The sequence below is a fragment of the Equus asinus genome, chromosome 19 (genome assembly GCF_041296235.1).
Source record: "Equus asinus isolate D_3611 breed Donkey chromosome 19, EquAss-T2T_v2, whole genome shotgun sequence".
Classification (NCBI taxonomy): Eukaryota; Metazoa; Chordata; class Mammalia; order Perissodactyla; family Equidae; genus Equus; species Equus asinus.
Genome location: NC_091808.1, coordinates 2392471 through 2415735, shown reverse-complemented (window position 1 = coordinate 2415735; position 23265 = coordinate 2392471). Strand labels below are relative to the sequence as shown.

The following is a 23265-nucleotide window of genomic DNA, read 5'->3' as shown; positions in this document are numbered from 1 at the left end:
TCACTAGGCAATTTACTTATCTATTTGTTTTCAGATTCTCTGTCTGTACCACTTTAGAGCCCCCAGCACCAGTGGTGGGAATAATAGACCACACGCCTGAGGCTACGGGTGCCCTGTGGGGCGTGATGAAGGAGGAGGACACAGAAGCCAGAGCATCCCTAGTGCACGGTCTGGACTCGACCGGAGGTAACGGGAGCCATGGAGGGGCTGGAGGCACGGGACCTGCACTCTCGGGTCTGCATTAGCACCGCTGCTTCTGCATTCCGGAAGAGGGGCTGGAGGGAGAGACTGGACATGGAGACCATGGAGGAAGCTGCAGGACACAAGCAAGTAAGATGGAGGTGGCCTGCACAGGGACAGGAGCTGTGACGACAGAAGAAAGCAAAGCCACCGGTGAGATGTCTCAGGAGGACCTAGTGAGTTGTTAGATGCAGAGTGGGAAGCTGACCCCGTGCGGGCTTTCTGGTCTCTGCAAAGCAGCAAACAGGGCCCCAGTTGCAGGGAGGAGTCGGCTCAGCACCCAGACACTGACGGAGCCATGGACCCTCACGACTCCAGGCAAACAGAGAAAGCAAAACTACACATGCCCTCACACACGCACAAGGGTAGAAAGAAACAGGCACGAATGTAGGTACCGCTGAGGGATATCTTTATGGTTTCATGTATTTCCCAACATTTCTACACTGAATAAAATCACTTTGAAATCAACCAAAAAAATTTAAGAAAAGACGCCAAGTATCTCAAGTAAGAAAGAAAGCTGTGAGATATACTCGGACATCCAACTGGCAATTCCAGCCGTTGGCAAGCATCCAATCAGAGAATTAGAGTAATGCAGGAATATTTAACTAAGATTTCAACTTATTTAAATGCTGACTGCTTAGCTTGGAGGTCTGATTTAGATCCAACCATTTCACACATTTCCCAATAACAAACCAACCACACCTGACGTGGAAACGGATCAGGTTCTTACTAACCCACTGACACCAGGCTTCTCTGAGAAGGCACTCATGCACCTGCTAGGTTCCAAGACAGAACTGACAGTGTACTCTAAGTTCATGGAATCTTGCCTGAAATGATTCTCCAAACCATTCTGAAAACAAATAACTCACCACAAAGGTATGGAAATCAGCTAAGAAGATCAATACAACAGTCTGACCCTCCCAACCTCTGCCCTCGCTCCTGCCCCTGCTCTCCTTGCCCGCCCTGCACTCTCCCATCCACCGAGGACCTTCTGCAGAACACACGTCTTCATCATTTATGGACAGACGTCCCATGGAGAGTGAGGCAACACCAGAAATAAAATTTGACATTAGAGAAACGTAAATAAAAACTAAAGAACAGACAACGTTTTTGTATCAAGATAACAAGCTGACAAAGAGCACCGTCTGCAACACATGCTGCCCAGAAGAGCAGCCCACTCCGTGGGGCCCTGCGTACGAAGAATGCGTCAGCTGTACACACAGTGATAAGGGAAAACAAGCTGAATCGTTTCAAGAAAAGAGAGCTCTTTCACTACAATAAACAAACAAGAAACAACAAAAACCACTTTTCAGAGAAGTGACTGTGAGGAGTTGTTGGAGATGAAGCTGAGGGTCAGCTCCCAGCTCGCGAGGCCTTACCTCTGTGAATTTATGGAAGACGCGGTCACTCTGGTGAGCTCCAATGGTGACTTCTGGGAGATAGACAGGAATGGTTGTGTAATTCAGCACCTCCAACTTATTCTGAACCCTGAAACATAAGACAAATACAAATCACACTACCCCATCAAAATAAGTATGATAAAATAAGCTATACGGGAGATATTTTAATACAACAATATTAAAAAATTCATACATTCCAGTAAAGGCCTTTCATTCCCCAGCAGTCACCTCGAAGCAAAGCTTTCACCTCAGAGACCATCTGGTCTGCATCGAGCTGCTCCTTGGAAGTGATTTTCAGAACCTTTCAAAAGCCTCGCTGGCCACAGATAACTACCTTTTTGGAATGTGGAGTTTGGAAACATGAAAAAGGAGCGATACGCAGTGTGCTTCAAACACAGGAACAGCGGGAACAAAAAGCTCAAAACAAACACCATACATTACAGTGCCGTGCGCATAGTAGGCCCTCATGAAAAATTTGCAAAATTAATGAATCTTAGTAGAAGAAACAGCAAGTTAACTCTCGTCCCCCTAGGGTTACAACACAGCGTCTTGCCACAGAAGCTGAGGGATCCAGGAGCAAAAGCCGACAGGGCTACATGGAACTCAAGGGCAGGGCAAGGGGGTGGGGGCGAACTCCCACACAGGACAGCCCGCACCCCACCTAGAAAAGGTCTAACACTCTGCTTCTCTTGGCACCAATAAACACAAATCACAGGATACTCTCCTTGTTTCACCATTTTATTTTGCTGAATGCTAAAATATTTATACTTTGTTACAATTTGCCTACTTTAAATTTAGTCTGAATATAAGCACTATACTTGAAGATGAAAAGCATTTTGGGGGCTTTTAGAAAGAAATATTAAAATAAATCCTCCTTTCTTAAGGGCTCAAAACAAAGAAAATAATTATTTTAAATGGCCACTTTCCCATTAATGAGTTATAATGGCAGAAGACGTTTCTGTTTGTAATGGCCCAAATGGAAGTTCTTTAAACGTGTCTGGCTCTCAGCCCCTCTGAGAGTCCAGGCCCACGCACGCCCCGGGCCGTTCCCCTCGGCACTCTGCGCAGACTCTGCCAGTCAGAACAGCCCGACTGGAACCCCAGGCCCAGGCGTTCCTCAGCCCCTCTCCTGCAGAGGACCGTGGGGCACTGAGAACCTGCGGCAGTTGAACATGAGCAGACGGCAGGTATAGGCACACCCTGAGTCTTTCCTGTAAAACCCACATCACTTGTACAACTAATAATCCAAAATCACTCCAAGGAAGCGCGGCCAGGATAAGTGGGTTTGCTCCCTGAGTGTTACATGTGGACTTCCATGTTGGCAAATATGCCAAGGGCTGTAACGTACGGACACAGATGAGAAGTGTTTCTTGGTTCTAACAGTAAGTTGGTTATAGAATCTATGTTTCATAAGCGTGTGTCAATAATGTAAAGTACACCCTTTTATTTTTAACACAAATAGGATTAGTCTATACTTACTACTATATAAGGATAGTTTTTTAAAGTGATCTCACAATAAACAACTTCAACTAAAAATGAAGTTCATATTTTTAAATGTTAACAGGTATCAAGGTTGGGTATGATTTGGTTTTCTCTATAGTTTGAAACCTAAAAAAAAATCTGGAAAATCCAAAGAACTCCTGGCCTGGGAACTTGTGCGGAATCACAGAGCAACAGCGCCATCTATGTTTAATCTGGAGGAATTACAGTTTACACATAATCCCCTAAAAGGGCTTCAAATGCTTGGAAGATCAAAAAAATAATGTGCTGTAACTGTTCTAAGTTATTTAAACTTGGCTAAACTGCGCTGTCAATGTATTACCATGCGCTTCAAGGACGACTGTCAAGAAGAGCCCGCAGCATCTGATCTTCAGTAAACCCCAAGTCTCACCCTCTAATAAACCAGATATATTCTAGATTGAAGATAAGGACGGAATGAAGACAACAGGAAGCCTTTTATGACTCAGAAAGCAAAAAGCAGTGAAAGAAAACATTCTGTTCACAGAGCACTTAGTGTAATTTAAGAGAATTCAAAAACTGACTGAGAATAATACATCCTCTTAACATCATAAGCCAAAGTGCCCAAATAAGAAGATAAAATGTAGTAGAGTTTGGTTTACAACATGAAGTGCTGTGCCACACATTTTAAAACAAAAGAGTGAGGCAGGAAAAGACAGAAAGAAATAAAATCATAAATTATGTTTTATGACTCAAACTGTTTCCCAATTAACAGAATGTCTATACTTTCTCCTGAAACACGTCCAAAGCATATTTTTTAGTTTCTCCTGAATTGCAAAGTTCTGTCTGAAATGCTCTCCTTCTGATACCAAACTCATCCCCTACAGTTTTTATAGCACTGGAATTTCACATTAGAAAGACATTCTGCAGGAGTTAGAGAAGACAGAAGTCTCAGCGAGGAAGCAAGCGAGGGCACGTGGGAAGGCCCAGACCCTGGAAGAGCAGGAGGAAGGGGGCTCAGAGCCCTCCTGGCAATCAGTCACCAATCCAGGAATGAAACCAGGGCGGGCGCCAGGAAGTCACGGATCATGGAGACGAACGCCAAATGCTATCAAGGCTGAAAAATACAGTTACTGTCTCCTAGCATAAGCAGACACACACACATAATTATACACCGGCACACACAACCGAGATGGTACACAAATGCTCTACACCAGTAATTTGGTAAGGTTCTGGACAAGATGAGTATGACTGGTAAATGGCATGTTTACAATAATTATCTTAGAAAATTGGTCATAATTTTCACTTGAGTTCCCCAAATTAAGAAATGGTACTCAAATGAAAATTAACACAATTACCATTGTTTAGTGGTTATGACATATCCTTGGGGGACACAGGAGAAGAAAGCTGGGAGACGGAAAGGACAAGACCATACAGTAAACTAAATTGAAACAATTAATTGAATGCTGTAATTGGTCAACTTTGCAGGAATTATAGGATCTTTATGCTCCAATAACCACACAACTAAGTATGTACTAATATAACAATTTTAAGACATGAATTTTGGACATGGTCTAGAATCAAGATAACACACGTGCCAGTAAACGTTTGGAAAACGACACTGTGTTACCCACGGAAGGAGGTGAAAAGTCCTCCCACTCTGCCTGGTCTCAGGGGGATGTTAGGAGAGTCACCTTTTCTTACATGATATCTCACATGTTCTGCCCAGCAGCAGTCAATACTAACAAGAATCACATGTAAATCTATATAAAACCAACGCCTGGAAAAGTTAAGAAAATGTTTCAAGGTAAAAAAAGAGGTAAATACAACCAGGCTTCGAAGAATGCTCAGATGTTTAGACAATTACCGGGCAGGTGGGAGAGGTAATGGATTCAGGAGGTTGTGGGCATCCTGATGGAGGAGGCAGAACCAAATGGTTAGGACTCTGAATTAATTCTAGGAAATGAAATTTGGATTCGTGACTAAACAAAGATACACCACTGAAGGATTCTGAGTAAAAAGAAAATAGGGTCACTGTGACATTTTTATGAAAATCAACCTGGTAGGTGTGTGTACAAGGGATGGGCAGGAAGAAATTACTGACCATAGGAATAGTGATCAAGAATGAGGGAATCAAACTCCAAAGGCAGCAGCAATAAGAGAAAAAGATAAGGGAGAGAAATCATTGGAGATGAACACACTGACCTTAGCGTGGGACTCGGGAAGGTACAGGGGTCAGTAGAGAAAAGGAGGGTTCCAGCAGGATGATGGTTGAATGAGGAGGTGATGGTCCCACCAGAATTCAAGCCTGAGCAAGTGAGAGGAGGGAAGGCAAGATGGTAGCAGGGAGGGTGCCCTCGAGCCAGAAGGCCACGCCTCCTGGAATCACGTGACACCATGTCATGTGACCATGGCGAGCCAGAGCTCTCTGTGCCAGGGTTTCCTGACCTGTAAAATTAGGGGAGCCCTGACCCAGCAGGAGTGCTGTGGAATCAAGAAACGTTTCTGAAACACCTTCCAGATACACTTATGTATAACTATGATCAAGGTTAACAGTTTGAGATTTCTGACCTAGAGGCAGAACACTACACAGTAGTTAAAAGAAAGGATACAGGTTTTTAAAGAACGTTCAGAATGACGCAGTACATAATACCATTTAGGTAAGTTTACAAAAACTTATACACACGTAAGCATCGAGACAAAAAATAAAGTTAACTACAGAGTTTTAAAAAATAAAGAGGGACTTTCAGTTTCAGCTCCAACAAGAAAACAGCTTGGAAGCTGTCACTCTTGTCCTTACAACAAAAGAAAAGATGAAAAAACTGAAAATCAATTACTTGTCCTGGAATAACAGTCCAACGTATTGGGTGGTTAGAGCATAAAGTGGAGTGGATGTCAGCAAAGCCACAGGGCAGGAGGAGGACCTGGGACACCCTACTCTCAGGTATCTGCACTGCCCACGGAGCAGCAGGGCCATCTGAAAGCAGACTTAGATGAACTGTAAATGTAGACGGAAAATACAGTAAAAACAACAAAATTTTACAAAGTACAACTGATATGCTAAGAGAAGAGAAAATGCAATCACATAGAATGCTCCATTAAAACCAGAGAAGGCAGGAAAAGAAAACAAAGAAAAACGCAACAAGTAGAAAATAGTGAGAAACATGGTAAAAATCAGTCCAAATATGTCAATACTCATTTTAAATGTGAACTGTTCAAATATACCAACTAAAAGATAAGAGACTGTCATAGTAGATAAAAAAAAAACAAGACCCAACTGTATGTTGTCTACAAGAAGGCCACTTCAAATACAAAGACTCAGGCTCAAAGTAAAGGGATGCAGAAAGACATACTATCATGCCTACACTAATCAAACACTGGGATAGATAGATTAGCTTCAGACAAAGCAGGCTTCAGAACAAGAAAAATGATCAGGGATAGAGATGGGCATTACATAACGATAAAGGGTCAATTCCCCAAGAAGACAACAATCTTAAACATGTATGTACCTAACCACAGAGTGTCAAAATACATAAGGCAAAAACAAACAAAAGTCAAAGGAGAAGGACAAATCTGCTACTGCAGCTGAAGACTTCAATGCCCCTCCTTCAGCAACTGGTAGATCCCGCAGACAGAAGAGCAGTAAGGCTACGGATAGCCTGAACACCGCCACCAATCAGCTTGATTTAGCTGACATTTAGAACACTCCATTCACCAAGGGCAGAATCCAGACACTTCTCATGCTCAACTGGAACATTAATCAATATAGAAAACATTCCGGACCACAGAAAACATCTTAACAAATGGAAAAGGGGAGAAATCACACAAAGTATGTTCTCAGACCACATGAAATTAAACTAGAGGGAAATTTATTGCATTGAATGCATTTATTAGAAAAGAAAAAGACCTAAAAACCAATCACATAACCTTCTACCTTAGGAAACTAGAGAAAGAAGAGCAATTGAAGCTTAAAGGAAGCAGATAAAAAGAGGAATAAAAACTAGAACAGATAGTCAATGAAACTGAAAATAGAAAAACAGAGAAAACCAACAAACAAAAAACTGGTTCTTTAAAAAGATCAATAAACACGAAAAGAAAATTCACAAAGGACAAAAAAATAGCCAATAAAAATATAAACTGTTTAAAGTTCAGTGTTTATAAAATGCAAAAACAAAGCAAATACTTTTCTTTAGTCTCAAAATCACAATTGTTTGCTTTTTGTTTTAACTCTCCTGTCTCAGTAGGGACTTTCAGAAGACAGGTACGAGTATGCAAACCGGTACACGCTGTCTGGAGAACAATTTCCTGATACATCAATAGTTGTAAAATGCATTCCTACAACAAGAACTCCAACTTTATACCTTAAGAGAGTAACCTAAAATGGAACAAAACAGTGTACAATATGCTCATTATTACAAGTGTGCAGAACATGAATATGAAGAAAATGAAATAACCCAAATGAGTGACATTAAAGAAATGGTAAATGGATTTATGCTGCATCTCAGGGGCCGACAAACTTTTTCTGTAAAGAACCAGAGAGTAAATATTTTAGCTTTCGAGGGCTACAGATGGTTTCTGTCGCATATCCCTTTTATTTTTTATAATCCTTTAAAAATGTAAGAACCACTCTTAGGAGCCGAGGGCTGAATTCGGCCCACAGGCCACGATCTGCAGACCCTGAACTGTAACTTAATCAATGGATTCAAACAGCATACATGAGTAGCCACTAAAAAAGCAAATTCTTAAATGTTTAATAAAAGAAGGACATGCTCATGATATTAAAAAACAGAATACAAAGATATATGCAAGACAGTTTTCATCAAGAAATACACATTTAAAAAGGTTGGGAGAGCCTGCGTTAAACCGCGAACACTGGCTGCCGTGGCAGAATCACGGGACATTTGGTTTCATTTTGGATGTTGTTTCCCACCTCTCTCTCATGAGCGGGTATGACTCTGGCCTCTAACCCACTTGACCCTCCATCTTCTCAGTGTCCTCCCCACTGCTTACCCAGATCAGACCCGTCATTAGACTCACGCTCAGCTTTGCCGCCCTCTCATATCACTTGGCAAAGCCTCACTCTTGTCAAAGCACTGCCTCTTCCTGACAGCGCGCCCGCCCGCAGCTGAAGGCCGCTGCAGGAGCCTCCTGCACCTTTCAAGCGTGCCCACCGTCCTCCCGTGCACCATCCCCAGCCCATTTATGCATGACCATGGTCCTCCCGTGCACCATCCCCCGCCCGCTGCCCTCTGCAGTCCTCTCCCGCTCGCCCGACAGCTTTCTGCACCTTTTGTTCCCTCCTCAAACCTCCAACACACCCCCACCACTGCCACTCCCGCTGATGACCTGGTCTCCATTTCACTATGAAGATGGAAGCAACTGGCAGAGAACTTTCACGTGCCCACGGTGCATACCCACTTACCTGACCCCACCCATTCCCCGCCTTCCCCTAAGAAGCAGGAACTGTCCACCGGCGCACCAGCCCACCCCCTCTCACGCCCACTCACATCCTCCTCCAGGAACTCGCCTTTTGTCTCTGCATCAATCCCCCCGTCCCCTCAATCTTTCCCATTGGTATAAAACGTGCTGCTATTTCTTCCATCTTAAAACACAAAACAAAAACTGTTAAAAATGAATAAAATTTTAAGTCTTAGTTTTAATAACTAAGTCAACAGGTTCAAAATGAAAAATTATTCACTTTCAAGCATAGGATATGGAAAACTGATGGAGTCAGTGTTTCTATATATACTCCTATTAGCCAAGTCTAGAAAAACAAGTGCATTCGTTATCCAGAGAAAAACTGCGACCTTGGACAGTGTGTGCTGCATGGTGGAAGGTCCAGCATGCCCAGCCCAGTTCTGCCGGTGCTTCCCCAAGGGGGTGACAGAGTGGGTGGGCACCAGCGCAGGATGGAGGCTACCCATGGACTCAACACCTAGGCCTGTGCTCCCCAAAACTGATCTGGGCCTGCCACTGTGTGTGCCCAGCATGCCAACAGCAGAAGCCAATGCTGAGCCTCCAGCACAGTCCTGCCCCTGGGGGCACAATGGGGGGTCATTACATGGGGTCCCTTCCACCATAGAGGGTTAGCCATCTACCCTCATAGGAAAATTACATTTCCTGGGTTGAGATTTGCCTTCTCTGTCTGACACATTTCTGCCAGAAGCACAGCTCATGTACCCAAAGAGTGCCTTTTCCATTGCCATCAACAGAGCAAGCCTGAGACTGCTGTCTCCCTTGGCTGGTGTCTGGGAACAGTTTCCAGAATGTGCCTATGCCGTTAAGGCTGGGCCACTGAACCCTGCACACTGGGCACACTGTGATATGTGGTGAACGCCTGCCTGCTTTCTGGGAGTCTGGGTTTGAGTAGGTGCTAAGGCAGAGGAGCCCACAGGCCCGCCCCAGTAAGGACTCTGGGCACTGAGTGTCTAATGGGCTTTCTGGGCAGAAATACTGGCCATGTGTTCCCATATTTTTCATACTGGACGAAGCAACGCGCTTAGTGTCTCCCTCGTGGGAGGGAGGGAGGCCGGGAAGTTGTCCACAGATTATGCCAGACTTCGCCGTGCCTTTTTCCTTACTCATCCTGCTGTGTATGCCGACTAACTCACTGTAACAAATTTTAGCCATGGCTACAACCTTATGCTGAGTTTCCCGAGTCCTTCTAGCGAATTCCCAAGTGTGGGAGTGGCTTAGGGACCCCCAAAACACACACAGTGTACTGGTTGACTAGTGTCTCCCCAAATTCATGTCCACCTGGAACCTGTGAATGTGTCCTTATCTGGAAACAGGGTCTCTGCAGATGTAAGTTAAAATGTGATCATGACTGGTATCCTTACCAGAAGGAAGAAATTCAGACCCAGACACACAGGGAAGAATGCCACGTGAAGACAGAGGCAGAGATGGGAGTGGTGTGGCCACACGCCAAGGGACGCCAGGGCCTGCCAACAACCACCAGAACCTGGACAAGGCAAGGAAGGATTCTCCTCAGAGCCTTCAGAGGGAACATGGCCCTGCTGCCCCTGACTTTGGACTTGTGGCCTCTGGAACTGAGAGAGAATAAACTTCTGTTGTTTAAGCCCCCCAGGGGATGGTCATTCGTTACAGCAGCCCCAGGACACTCACACACATGGTCATCCACATGATGGGGTCCTGACTGAGAAATTTCATGGCAAAGGAAGTACAACAATGGCTGCGTGAGCATGACATTCACCATGCCAACTGCTCTCCCATCGCCTGGACACAGCTGGCCTGACAGAACGGTGGAATGGCCTCTTGAAGGCTGTCAAGGCACCAACTGGTGAAAGCACTCTGCTGCGGTCTGTAAGAGAGCTACACTGGCAGCAGGATTTAGTGCCATCTCGCTACCATCTGGAGCTGGGGCTGAGGACAAGGTGTCCAGGGGCGAAAGGCCTCCACCAGACCACCCAGTCGCAGCTTTGTTAAATGAGAAGCCAACATCACACCTGGGCTTTGGGGCCCCTCATGTTGCCCCAGCGGCTGAAAGAGGCAGAGGTCGCTGTCCTGAGCTGGAGTGATTGATCCTGAGGACCAAGGGAAGCTGGGGAGACTGTGCAGAGTGGGGACAGAAATGGGGACAGAAAGGGCTGTGTCTGGGGCCTAGCAGATTCACTGAGGTCCTTGAGAACTCTGGACAGTGGCGATTTGCAGCAACCCCACAAGGGAGGGTCACCAAAGGCTCTGACCCACACAGGAAGGTGTAGGACACTCCACCAGGAGCACAAGCACGGTGAGGGGAGAAGGTGAGAGAGCACAGGGAGGGCCCGTCCAAGGAGGAGGGACGGAAGCACAAGATCACCCGAAGAGCCGGCAGGGGCAGGCTCCAGGCAGAGGGACGGGCACGGCAGGGCAAGGATGGAACAGGAGCCCTGAGCACATCTGAGGGTGACCTGTAGAAGGCTGTGTGCTGACACACAGCAAGACGCTGGCCAGCCAGCAGAGACGCATGTCTGGCACTGAGGGAAAAGGTCTGGGCTGTGACCTAAGGTGGGCAACTATGGTATCTGCAGCCACAGGGCGGGGTTCACCAAGAGACTGAGTAAGGAGGTCCATTTCCTTGACAAGAGCCATTTTGAGAGGGGTAAGGATGGAGATAGCATTTTTTTTCCTACTTAGATTGGTATGGCTGTTATTTTCTATTTAGAAGATACCAAGGACCCCTCACACTATCCAGAATGATCTTTTAAAATGTATGTCACATCAGACCCCTCCTCTGCTCAAACCCAAAACGGCTTCTTATTCAGAAAAAAGTTCTAAGTCCTTAGCATAGCACCAAAGGCCCTGTGAGCTCCTCTCCTTCACCGCGGCCTCCCCTCCTCCACTGTCCCTGGCTCGGGCCACACTGGCTTGGCTGCTGGGCCCACCCTCGCACTGTGCTCCCACCTCAGAGCCTTTCCACCTGCCGGCATCCCTGCCCCTGCTCACCCCGAGATGCCACAGGGCCCAGTCCTTGTGTCAACTCGGGCCTCTTCAGAAGAGAGTCCTTCCTCGCCCCAACCCCCAACAGTGCCCTCTGTCACTCACACCCCAGCTACTTACTGTCCCATTGCTCAGGGTTACCTTTCTTCATGGCCTTTAGCGCCCAACACAGTCCTATTGGTTTGAGCACTCTCTATCTCTTCCATAAAATGTATCCTCGGTAAGAGCCAGAGTTTTATTTGATACCATACGCCCTAATCTGGAACAGTGCCTGGCACGTAGTAGAAGCACAACAGCTGTTGAGTCAATAACAGCAATCAGTGAATTCACCGTCAGACAGAGAACACAAGAGCCTGTTTGCAAGGAAAAAGGAAACACACCTAAGTCTCAGCAGTGTCGACACCTAACTTGAAACATAATTCCTTCAAAATCCTCTAAGTTCCCACAGCAGGCAAGGAACCCAGTGTACCGCACTCAGAACATCAGCCCCCTGCCGTCCCAGCAGCTCCCAAGGTCGCAGACTCACAGCATCCGCAGACGGTGAAAAGTCCGGTCATCTTGGTCGAGCCACGGCCCCTTGTCATACTTGAGGTATTCAACATCCTCTACCACCTAGACAGAGAGAATGCCGATTGTAAGGCAGAGTCCCAGCTCAGAAATCTAAATGAGATAACTTCTTAATACATTAAAGCTACCAATATCTGGCAGGAACAATCACACCATGAAAGTCAAAAAGAAAAGTCAGACGGATGGCCTTCAGTGAAGCAGTGGACTATGATGATCCCTCAACGTGGGCACCTCGTCCAGCACTCAGGGGTCACGGGGTGCTGCTGGTCCTCAACGTGGACACCTCACCCAGCACTTGGGGGTCACAGGGTGCTGCTGGTCCTCAATGTGGGTGCCTTGCCTAGCACTTGGGTCACAGGGGAGTACATTCAATTATGAATTCAAATGGCATAGTCTTTGAGATACAATGTATTATTCTTCTCAAAAAGGTGCCATCTAAACAGGTATAAAAATAATCTAAAAACAAATCAGCATCACAGAAACAGAAGGTTGGGAAAGAAATGATCGCAATTTAATCAGTCTGAGGAGAACGAACCAAGTCTAAGAAGAATTCTTAACGCTGTTCCCAGAGCCGGGACTCGACTGCCCTCTGTCTCAGGAGACCACTATTCTCTTTGTAAACAGCTGGCGCGGTAACTTTCTGCCCGCTGTCCCCATGCTGCATGGCAGCTGAGGTGTGCTTTGATTAAAGCTGTCGACTCGCAATGCTTTCTCTGTAATATTGCCACCTACAGCTCAACCTTTATGTTCTTCTTGAATTCTTATACCTTTTATTGTGTTGTTTTTTAGTAATTTATGTTTAATATATGATATAAAATATGGGACTTTTTTTTTTTTACCAACTAGACGGTCAACAGCGTTAACACTGTTAATAATAATCCATTTTCCTCTGCTTCATTTTTTATTATCCTTTAGAGTACTGACGTTACCAAAGTCACACACACATACATACACGCATGAGCACACACATGCACCTATTTCTGCTCCATTAAGCTATTTATTAACTGTTGTATTAATACTGCAGTGCTTTCATTACCATAATTTTGCAATGTTTTTGTATTTGGGAGAGCAGATGTTCCTGCATTATTCTTTCTCAAAATTTTTTGGCTATTACTCATTAATTGCACTGAGATTGACTTGAATTTCACAAAACACACCTACTAATATGGGGAAAGCTGATGTCCTTATATTACTAAATCTTTCCCGTTTTTAATCCAACTTTCAATTTTACCCTCTGTTTAATAAAAATGTTGGAGCAGATAACCCAAGGTTCTTTGAATGTTTACCATTCTATAATTCTAAGACGATAGAAACTGAATTATGTAGAAGAAAATCAAAACCTCCAGACCAGGGGCTGCAATGGGCTGGCCTGGAACTGCTAGATTATCAAACGCAAACATTTCTAAGACCAGTGGGAGCCAAACTGATTATCAGATTTGCGAGAACCCTATACGTGAATCAAATTTAATAATTATAAACTTTTCAGACATTTTCTTACCTTTTCTGCATCTTGAGCTTCCCTCGCACTATACTGTAAAACCTCACATTTTTCACTGTAAGAAAAAGATGAAGTTCAATGCAAATTTCCCAAGCTTGCATTAGTGTACAAATGAATGTATAACATTAAAGTCTCCCACAGATATTAAAACGTGAGTCACCCTCTCTGAACTGGGAACTGTGCTGGGCCTGTTCCGGCCCACACGGCTGGACTGCTCAGGACGAGTTAGAAGCAGAAATGGGCTCACGGCTGGATGGACACAGCAGGTCCCTTTCCTGGCTTCCCTTCTCTCTACTCCACTGCCCCCACCCCACGGGCGCGAGACCAGCATCCACCAGGGACAGGGCACACGGCTCACTTCTGCTGCCTCACAGACCAGCTTCAGCTGCAGCACTCATTACAGGAGAGTACAGAGTAGAAAAGGCCGCACGGAGACGTAGGCACAGAGAGCCGCCAAATGCTGGGGGGTAGGAGACTCACACAGATTACCTGCTGCTAAAGAAAGCCTCCAAATAACCTGTTTCCACCAAACTATGCAAAAGAAGAGCAGCAACTCAGTTCCCTTCGTCCTGAGTCCCGAGTCTGGACACACTGGGTCCAAGCAAGAAGGCAGCAGGAGATTGCCATTTCCAGCACTTTTGCCCATTTCCTTGCCATGTGTACTGTCATTTAGAGACCAGGCTGCCCAGCCAGGAGATGCCTTAAGACCAGCAGGCTGATAAGTCTGTACCTGGCAAAAGAAGGAAGCTGCGTCTGCCACCACCTCCAGACAAACCAGGGGGAGATTTGAGGTCACAACCCCAGCCAGAGGCCAGCAAGGCTACCTAGACCAAGAGGCCCACTGGACAGCATGTCACTGCAGAATTGTTTGAGCCCAGGTTCCGGCAAGGGGACAGCAGATGCCACGGATGGACTATGGCTTCCCATGATCTTCGCATGGCAAAAATGAGGGACATTTTCTTATTTAAGTATCTTTAAAACAGAACATCCTCCTACGGATGGGAATTAAATGTAGAGTAAACACCCCAAGAATGTACAAGCCATACTCAGCAATCCACATACGACCCACTCTAACGGTTTCGAACATCACCAACTCTGCTAACCGCCTTCAGTTGGGGCCGCTGGTTGAATTAACCGAGTTAGCATAGGTAAGGTACCTGTGTTAACTATCATTACTATTGGCTCATATTAATTCCACAGTGTAAGAAAAATGTTTTTAGGCACTGCAGTTAGCCCATATTATACAATTCAAAGAAAGTTATCCAACTAGGTAACAGCTTCTAACTGCAGCTAGACCACCGCCTTCCTTGGATCCCTATAACCATGAATGGAAATGTCAGAAACCACAAACACAACGCGTGACGAGTCCCTAAAGTTAGGAGAATAAACTCACTGCATTTGCCACTGAGGTTGGGAAGTTCGACGCCACCCTAAGTACAGGACTTACTGCGTATCCTTCTCAACTGCCTGGAGCAACACAGTGTTACTATGACAAGAAAGGTACACGGTGACAAAGGGAAGTGATGTCCCTCTGCAAGTCGCGTAAGTCAAAATTAACCTAAAGTGTGTAGGAGAGAAAGGCTGTAAACCCTCCCGGATGATCACTGAGATAACTTTATTCTTTCTCACACAATGTGAAGGGTCATCCTGGATGGACCTGTCACAGAGTGAGCATGAGAGGTCAGGAAAATACAGGACAGGGCCTTTCAACACACAGAACTGAGCAGACACTCACCAAGCCCCCGCCAGGCAGCAGGTACTGTGTGGGGTGAACAAGGTGACAAGACAGGGCTCCTGCCCTTGAGGAATTCGAGACCTCAGACCATCTACTGAAAACAACCTACAGAACCAATGTTACGGCCTAACATTTCCATCTTCCATGTGACTTGATTCAATAGACATCTACTTTCTGGGTGCTGATGATGGGCAGAGCATCGCACTAAATGCCTCAGTAACAACAAACCGAAGAATAACAGAGGGCAAACTCATCCTGTGACCTGTGCTGGGTCACACCCACCTCTCGGTCCCACAACTTCCGAAGGGAGGCTAAAATAAAGACAGCGGCTAGCTGGGTCTCAGCGATGTGGAGATACCCTCGAAGGCCCAAGGAGCCAACTCAAATCCTATTGCAAGAGCAGCCTGTCCCCACAGAGCTCTCAAGGCCACAGGGAGCCCCATGCCCGCTGCTTCCTGAAGTTACAGAGTCCCCTCCAGGGGGCTCCTCCAGTCCCTTAGCTGTCCAAGAACAAGATTCAGAATGGATATTTACAAAGTAAGCTCAGGATCCGGTTGGTCACATAGTGCTCCCTTCCCATTTCTGAAATCTCAGCTTAAGTGTCTTCCCAGACAGGCCCACCCTAGCCTGTGTGAAGAACTACTGTGCCTCCAGCAAAGACTGACAATGACCGTCACATTTATGGAGCTGAATAAATACTTGTTCACAAACGAGTGGACTAATGTTTATTAAACTGAGCTATGGCTCACTCTTATTTATGATACACTCATAGTCAAGGTAATGAGGATAAATAATACATATCCCTAGGATTTTGGTCAGAAATGTTGAAGAAGTGAGAAAATACACACTCCTATCGTAGTTAGTTCTCTGTGCCTCTTAAAGTGTCACAAAACAACTATTTTGGAAAAGGCTGCAACATTCTTCACGCAGTCTTCAACATACACAAGGCCAGTGAAGCATTGCCACGTGTCACCACATGCTAGCGAGAAGAGCTAACAGCGAGTCAGCACGGACGCAGACGAGGAACTCAGGACTTCTCCCCCGGCAGCCAGCAACCCTGTGAGTAAATGCGCTTTGCTTCAAACACTGACACTCAAGCTAAAAACTATTCTGCTTATTCAATTTTGATTTTATTGTTTAACTACTAAAACTCTAACAATTTTATCTTCTAAGGTTGTTCTTTGTAAATGTACAGTATTTAACTAAATGACAGTTAAAATAGACAAGTCCAGGAAACCTAAAATTGTTCCTGTGAGAAAACACTTTCTGAATTCTAAACACAAAGACTTACAGACTTTAGATTATAATCTATTTGCGATAGGTTTCTTGAAATTTTATGTAAAGTTTGGTAGTTTTAGTCAAATTTCACAGTGAATTCCCAAGACAAAACCTCAAGACGCAAGGACATCACCAAGCTGCAGCATGATTGCGCTCGATAATTCAATGCTTAAAATAATGCATATTGCACAAAATTCACATCTTTTTCTTCTAAATGTGACAAATGACCTGTACTTTAAGTGGCTCTCATCAATCCATACAGCTTGAGCTGCTGGACAGAATTCACTTTAACAACGAACAGACTTTACCTGTTCAAAAGACGAGAGTTGAAATCACAGCAAGATCATGCGGTGAGAACAAATGCACAAGGCTTAACAAATCTATGGGGCAGGAGGGGCAGGGGCTGCAGAGAAAGAAAACCTGTACCATAATATGATAGTCATTTGGGAAAATCAAATTAAGCACACACACATATTCACACCTATGCCTACATATAGTTCTCATGACACAGGCCACTGAAGGCACAGCTCCAGCAGAAGTCCCTGACAGAGGAGAGAGTAACCAGTTCCCAGTAGGGGCCACCTGTGCAGTGGTCTGCTGGAGCGCACGGTACAGCTTGCAAGGCAACCGGCAAGTGGGTGAGGGCTCCTTCTTTTCCGGAAGAGAAGTTAAAATAAACCTATTTTGTAGTTACTATCATGTGCTACAAACATACAAACACCAACAAAAAAACCCTCTCTTTTATGTATCTTGGCTTGCCCAGTGCAGTGGACAAGAAAGGGTGACCAAAAGTGAAAGCATGGAGCTTGGGCCAGAGGTGGCGAGAAGTGGCAGCAGACACTAGTGGGAGAACAAAGATGGAAACAAGAAGATGATGCTGCTGCTTACAGGGCTGAAGCATAACTGCACCCCACTAACAGTGCCGGCTCTACAGACACAACAGACACGAAGCGTGACTCCACGTCCTGCTAACAGCGTCAGCTCTACAGTCACAACAGACATTCTGCTCAGGGCTCTGATATGCGCTTTCCTCCCTGGGCAGCTGAAGCTGGGGACGAAGAAACAAAGAAACCAAACTGGAAATTCCGTAAGGCTTACACTGCAAAAACAGAGGTCCCTCTCAACAATGTGGAGTAAGCCTCAAACTCCTGAGCAATGACAACATCAGCCCTTTACACTTGAAAAACATCCAAATTCAAACCAACCTAGGAAGACATCAAGGCAGCTTTTTCCTCCAAGTGTGTCCTCTGCCTCCGGTGAGAGTGAGCAGCACGTAACAGCAGGAATTAGCCCAGGCCAGGAAGGGCCCATGGAAACCACAAGGACCTGACACCTCCCATTCTCATGGCGGCCTCCTAACAAGGACTCCGAACACCAAGTTGAGGTTTCCGCGGTGACGTAGGAAACACCCTGATCTGTGTGATTTCTGAGGAATGATGTGTGGGTAATGACACTGTGGAGACAGAACTGCTGTGTTCAAACCCAGGAAACTTCCTCAAAGGCTGCCAGCATTTTTGATGCTATGGTGACGCACACGAAGCTCAGCAGACTGAACTGGGGCCGGGGACTGAGTGTGCAGGGCAGCGTCCAGCAACGCTGGGTCCATGAACAGGACCTGGTAAAAACCTATTCTTAGGAACCACTGCGTTGGTCACCACTAAGCAATAGCTTCCCTACTCTGTGCAGCCTGCACCCGACTATCAAGGCAGTTATGTAAAAAACAGAGCTGGACATCAGATTGTCGCCCTGACTCGTGAGGATCTGAACAGTCTTCCGCTCCCCACGGGGATCCAGTCACCAGGGAGAGGATGCTTCGCCAGTTCATCAAGAGGAAGAAGCTGACTGTCAGCACCGCAGGAAGCGACACCTCCCTGAACCCTGGGGGCACATTTGACCTCTGGACCATTTGGGGCTTCAGGAACCAACTTCCAATACAGTTCAAGTACGCACAGCCAGTTTAAGCAATGGATTCTTCTAATTGTTGCTGAACATATTTCATGAGCAGGAAGTCCACGAAGATAAGCTCCTGAGAACAACTGCAAGGTGAAAGGAAACCTCAGCCGGTCTGCAAGCAGATCCAGGCATTATTTCCCTGATGTTACAGTGAAAAATCCTATTTGAGAACTTGCCAGGAAGCCCTTTCTCAGGGATATTTTTGTAGCCAGAAGATCTCCAAGAGGGATTTTTGGGACTGAAATCCTAGGATCAACTATCTCTGATAGTTGATGCACACAGCTCGATACATTCCCCTGGCAGTTTACAACACTGCTTTTTTTCTGTGCTTCTGGTCCCCAAAACAGAGCAGCAGGACAGGAGAAAAGGAACACACAGCACCGTGTTTTATGCTGCCTACAAGAGAAAAGCTTACCACAAACAAGCAGATGCAACATAAGCACAAACACTTGTTCCAATTTAAAAATCAAACATTTCTTCCATAATTACTATGCCTTACTTTGTTTTCATTCACAATTTTATAGTTACTTTGAAATTTTAAAAAGGGAATAAGATTTTTAGGCATCAAAAGAGGCCAAAGTTTAAAAAAAGTTTAAGAAATACTACTAGAAACCTTCCATAAAAGCATTATTCACAAAACCTAGCCCTCACTGGACGTGAGGGATAGAAGCAGATGACTTCCTTGACACAGGGATACCCCAGCATCACAGAACAACAAGCCAGACAGGGCGGACAGCACGGATGCAAATACATTTCTCTTGCACTTTCGATAAAGAAAGAAAGAGGGAGAAAGGAAGAGAAAAGGTCTGGTGGTGTTTTCCTTTATCCAAACACCGCTTAATATATCATTTAAAAGTATCTCTAGAGACTGTTTTTCCCTTATGAATTTTCTGTATGGATTCACTGAGCAATCTGTCACCTAAAGCAAAAATACCTGAGTTCTCTAATGCTAAAACCTGTGAATGAAATAGAGTTTCAGTTTACTTCTAACATCAAAAAATGTTAAAAGTATAACAAAGAAAACAAGCATTGACAAAATAAGCAAACCAAAGACCCACCAAATCAAACTGAAATGTCTGCTCTCATTTGTGCTTATCAGCAACAGATTAAAACATCGGGGACAACACCCACGGTCATAAATAACTAGGCGTGAAGGCGCTCTAGTCGTATAAAGAAACCACGCACTTGACTCACCTCATTTCAGGAAGGAAGGTTTTCTTATAGGCATTCTCGATGTCCTGAAGATAGGCGGAGGTGATCTTCATTTCGTGTGGCTAGACAAAAGCAGGAAAGTGAAACCTTTAGATTTCTTTTCCTTTTACCCGTGCACATGTAAAATGTGGAAACATCAAGAAACACTCTTTTCTTAGAACCACACACACCGGGGCGATGGAAAGGGGCCTCGGTGCCACTTAGGATTATTCTCGTTCTCCTATAGGGAGCACCTAAGTCTGGCCACGGGAACCCGCAGCATGACCTTTTTCACAGGCTCTAGGACGCGTACTTAGGGTCAGAAAGAATCCCCTTCCACAGTTACAGGGCCTGGCTCTCCTGTCCCGCTGCATGCTTGAGTGCACGCAACAAAACCTTACAGACAACGTGGGGGGAACTGGCCCACCTCTCCCCATCCATCCTCCCCACCCTCCTCTCTGTCAACTCTCTCCCCAACCTTCCAAACCCTTCTCTACCCCCACCATCCCCCACCACCTCTCCGTCTCCTACTTCCCTCAGCATCTGAAGTTTGCTTAGCCAATTTCAGAAATTTAAAACTCCAATTATGAGTGGCAAAGTTTCAATATTTAACACCTCTTATAGTTTACGAATGCTAAAGGCTGAGTTGCATTATCTTTCACCCTGTTCGATTATCTGCGTGGCATTTGCCTCCCTTCGATATATTTCCTATTTATTCCTTTGTTTACTATAGGTCTCCCCTACTAGAATATAAGAACATACACTTATTATGATACAATGTTTCTTTGATTAAAATGTCTCCTTTTCCCACACACAGTGTTAATTTTAGTTGGTGATAGTATTCATCAAGACTTTACTTAGAAAAACTAAAAAGTTGACAGTCCTAATTTGGAATTCAAAATTGCTTTGAAATATTATCATCCCAGATAACAAGAGTTATCTAGAGAATTCTGAATATATGTCTCCATTTTTCTCAATAAATGTCACTGTAATACTAAAAGGTATTCAAAATTATTCCATTGAGTAAGAATTAAGTATTTTTTACTTGCAGCTCCCTCCTTTTGCCTTGATGGAATGTTCTTGAAAGTCTAAATTACACATCATCCTTAAGAGAAAACTCAAGTAATAACAGGTGCAGACTGGCAATAAATAGGCAGAGACAGACATCACGTATGTGTTTACTACTGGAAGAGGGAGGAGGACGGCGAGCTTCCGGGGTCTCCCAGCAGCAGCAAAGGACATGGAGCTGTTCCGTGCCCTTCCAGGAACCCCCACTCGCCAGGCGTTCACTGAGCACCTACCAGAACCCCAGCTCCCAGGATGGAAAATGGACAGACAGATACACAGGCAACTCAACATTTCATCACAATGTCAATAAGAACCCACATTTTTCCCCAGGAAAAAAATACTCTGTGGGAGTGACATTTCCAAACAAGAGCTAGTCATAAAGGCAAAGACGGCCTTTGTTGATCTCAGTGTCCTGCATCAAGCTGCAGAGCCAGTGGGAACTGCAAAACGCAGAGGTTCCAGGCCACCCAACGCCACAGAGTAAACGGACACATGTGTAGGCCAATGCACTACTGTTCTAGAATCAGTAAGCAGGGAAAAAAGGGAAAGAGGCACAAGTTGAGCTAAACAGATGGAGTAGGGAACTGAAAGGATATTAGAAATTGCTTCCAACTTGTAGATAAATAACAGGGCGTGAAAACCCGACTAGAGAAGAGAAAGGCACATGGCAGGGGGAGGTTCTGCCGGGAAACTTACCCATCCTCACAAGAATGGTTTAGGTGACAGGGGACGAGAGGGGATGGCACAGGAGCTGGAGAGCACTGGTGGAGAGCAGTGACTGATCGGGGCCCCCTCCATCCCTCGCACACGTGCCTGCTCTCTCAGGAGAGCCCTGGGTGTGCCCACACCCCCATGAGCACTGTCAGTGATCTACGGTATCCTACTGTAAACATTACTTTCAAGAGCTGATCTACGTTAAAATAACGAGGGCACATAAAAAGACAGGTCTTCAAGTGAAAAGCTGAATTACGTTTCCTCTCTTCTGGATCCGACTCTGGATCTCGGGGACGGGCACATCGACATAGATCACCACGTGAGGAGGCAGGTACTCGCAGATGGTGACCTTCTTCACCTCATTGTAGTGGTCCACACCTGGCACACACGGGAGAGGCACATGTCATCTGACAGTCCACATACAGCTTCTAAAACACACTCCTCTCAGACTTCTGAAGGGCAAGGCTACACGCAGTTCTCAGAGCCACGCAGCCATCTGCAGACCATGTAACAGTCAGGGCCATGACCACGGCTATACACACACTAAGTGCGACTGCACGGCAGGTGCCGGGGCATTCACTCACAGCAACCCTTCAAGACTGTGCTTCTCGCCCCCATTTCTATAGACCAAAAGCATTAGGCCCAGAGAAATTATGTGACTTAAAGTGAAATGCCAGAATTTAAACCACGGCTTCAATAGCATTCTAAAGGCGAGATTTTAAATATGACATGGCCACATTGAAGGGTCCACTTATACTTCTTATGCAAGGGAGAGGGCACCCAAGAATCCATTTTAGAGTACTCTGAACGGCAATGTATCACACATGCCTGTTGCATGTGTATTTCTTCATAGTAATACTAGATAAGAGTCTGATCTTCTCTAAGGAGTAAAATCATTTTTATATACTGTATTTTTCAAATAACTCAACCAAAAGATGTCAAGCTACATTTACCTGGGTTCAACGTTTTTCAGCAAATTTAATCAGCTACACAGAAGTGCCTACTGAAGCGGATTTAGTACACGGATAAGGCTCAGGGAGAATTCTACCGAAGCTGGCATCATATAGAATATATTATACAGACAGCAGTCACATAAAAATCATGATGAACATTCCTGCTGCTCTGAAAACCGCCGGCACCTGAAGTCCTGGAGCATACGCCACGCTACCAGAAACCCACGGGCAGGACCTGCTCCAGGTCACTGGGATGAACCCACCACAGGAGCAGTGTGAAGAAACCATCCTCTCTGCAGCAGATTTCCTCATGGCAGAAACTTCCAGAAGCAACAAACTTGGGCGATCACACTAAAATCCACAGAAAGACCACTACTGTGCTCTGAAGAAAACGTCCAAGTGGCCGCTCCCGGTAACTCCTGCTTTAGAGGCAATGCAGGATGGGCCCTTGCTCCAGGGTCAGCAGGGGTCTGAGCCGGAGGCTACAAGGACTGCAACGGAGGCGGAATCAAAGCAAAGGCAGAGGCTCACCTGTGGATACTGTTCGTCTGTCCAAACAGAATCCACTCGGCCTTTTTCGCCTCCTCTCTGCGCAGCCTAGAACCCAGCCAGTCTCTCCACCACCAGGCAAAAGCCCGTCCTCCCGCCTCCTCCTCCCAGTCTCCATTTCTCTCCATACTCCTGTCAGCATTCCCATTCCTTAGGCGAGTTTTCACCTTGCTCTTTGCCATCTACCCTTAAGTAATCTGCTCTCCCCCAACACTGCAGGAA

The 23265-nt window shown here is 45.5% G+C and overlaps 1 protein-coding gene across 2 annotated transcripts in view; it reads right to left on the bottom strand.

The window, feature by feature from the left end:
- Window positions 1-23265, bottom strand: part of NDUFA10 (NADH:ubiquinone oxidoreductase subunit A10) — a 64195-nt gene that overhangs the window by 28663 nt on the left and 12267 nt on the right. Inside the window, exons 5-9 of one of the 2 annotated variants that reach the window (XM_014842851.3) lie at window positions 21798-21919; window positions 19763-19842; window positions 13603-13657; window positions 12064-12149; window positions 1620-1728 (exon numbers count right to left, since the gene is read on the bottom strand). In XM_014842851.3, the coding sequence (XP_014698337.1) occupies window positions 1620-1728; window positions 12064-12149; window positions 13603-13657; window positions 19763-19842; window positions 21798-21919 (452 nt within the window). The remainder of the gene's footprint in view (window positions 1-1619; window positions 1729-12063; window positions 12150-13602; window positions 13658-19762; window positions 19843-21797; window positions 21920-23265) is intronic. The other variant, XM_044751345.2, reaches the window with a different exon arrangement.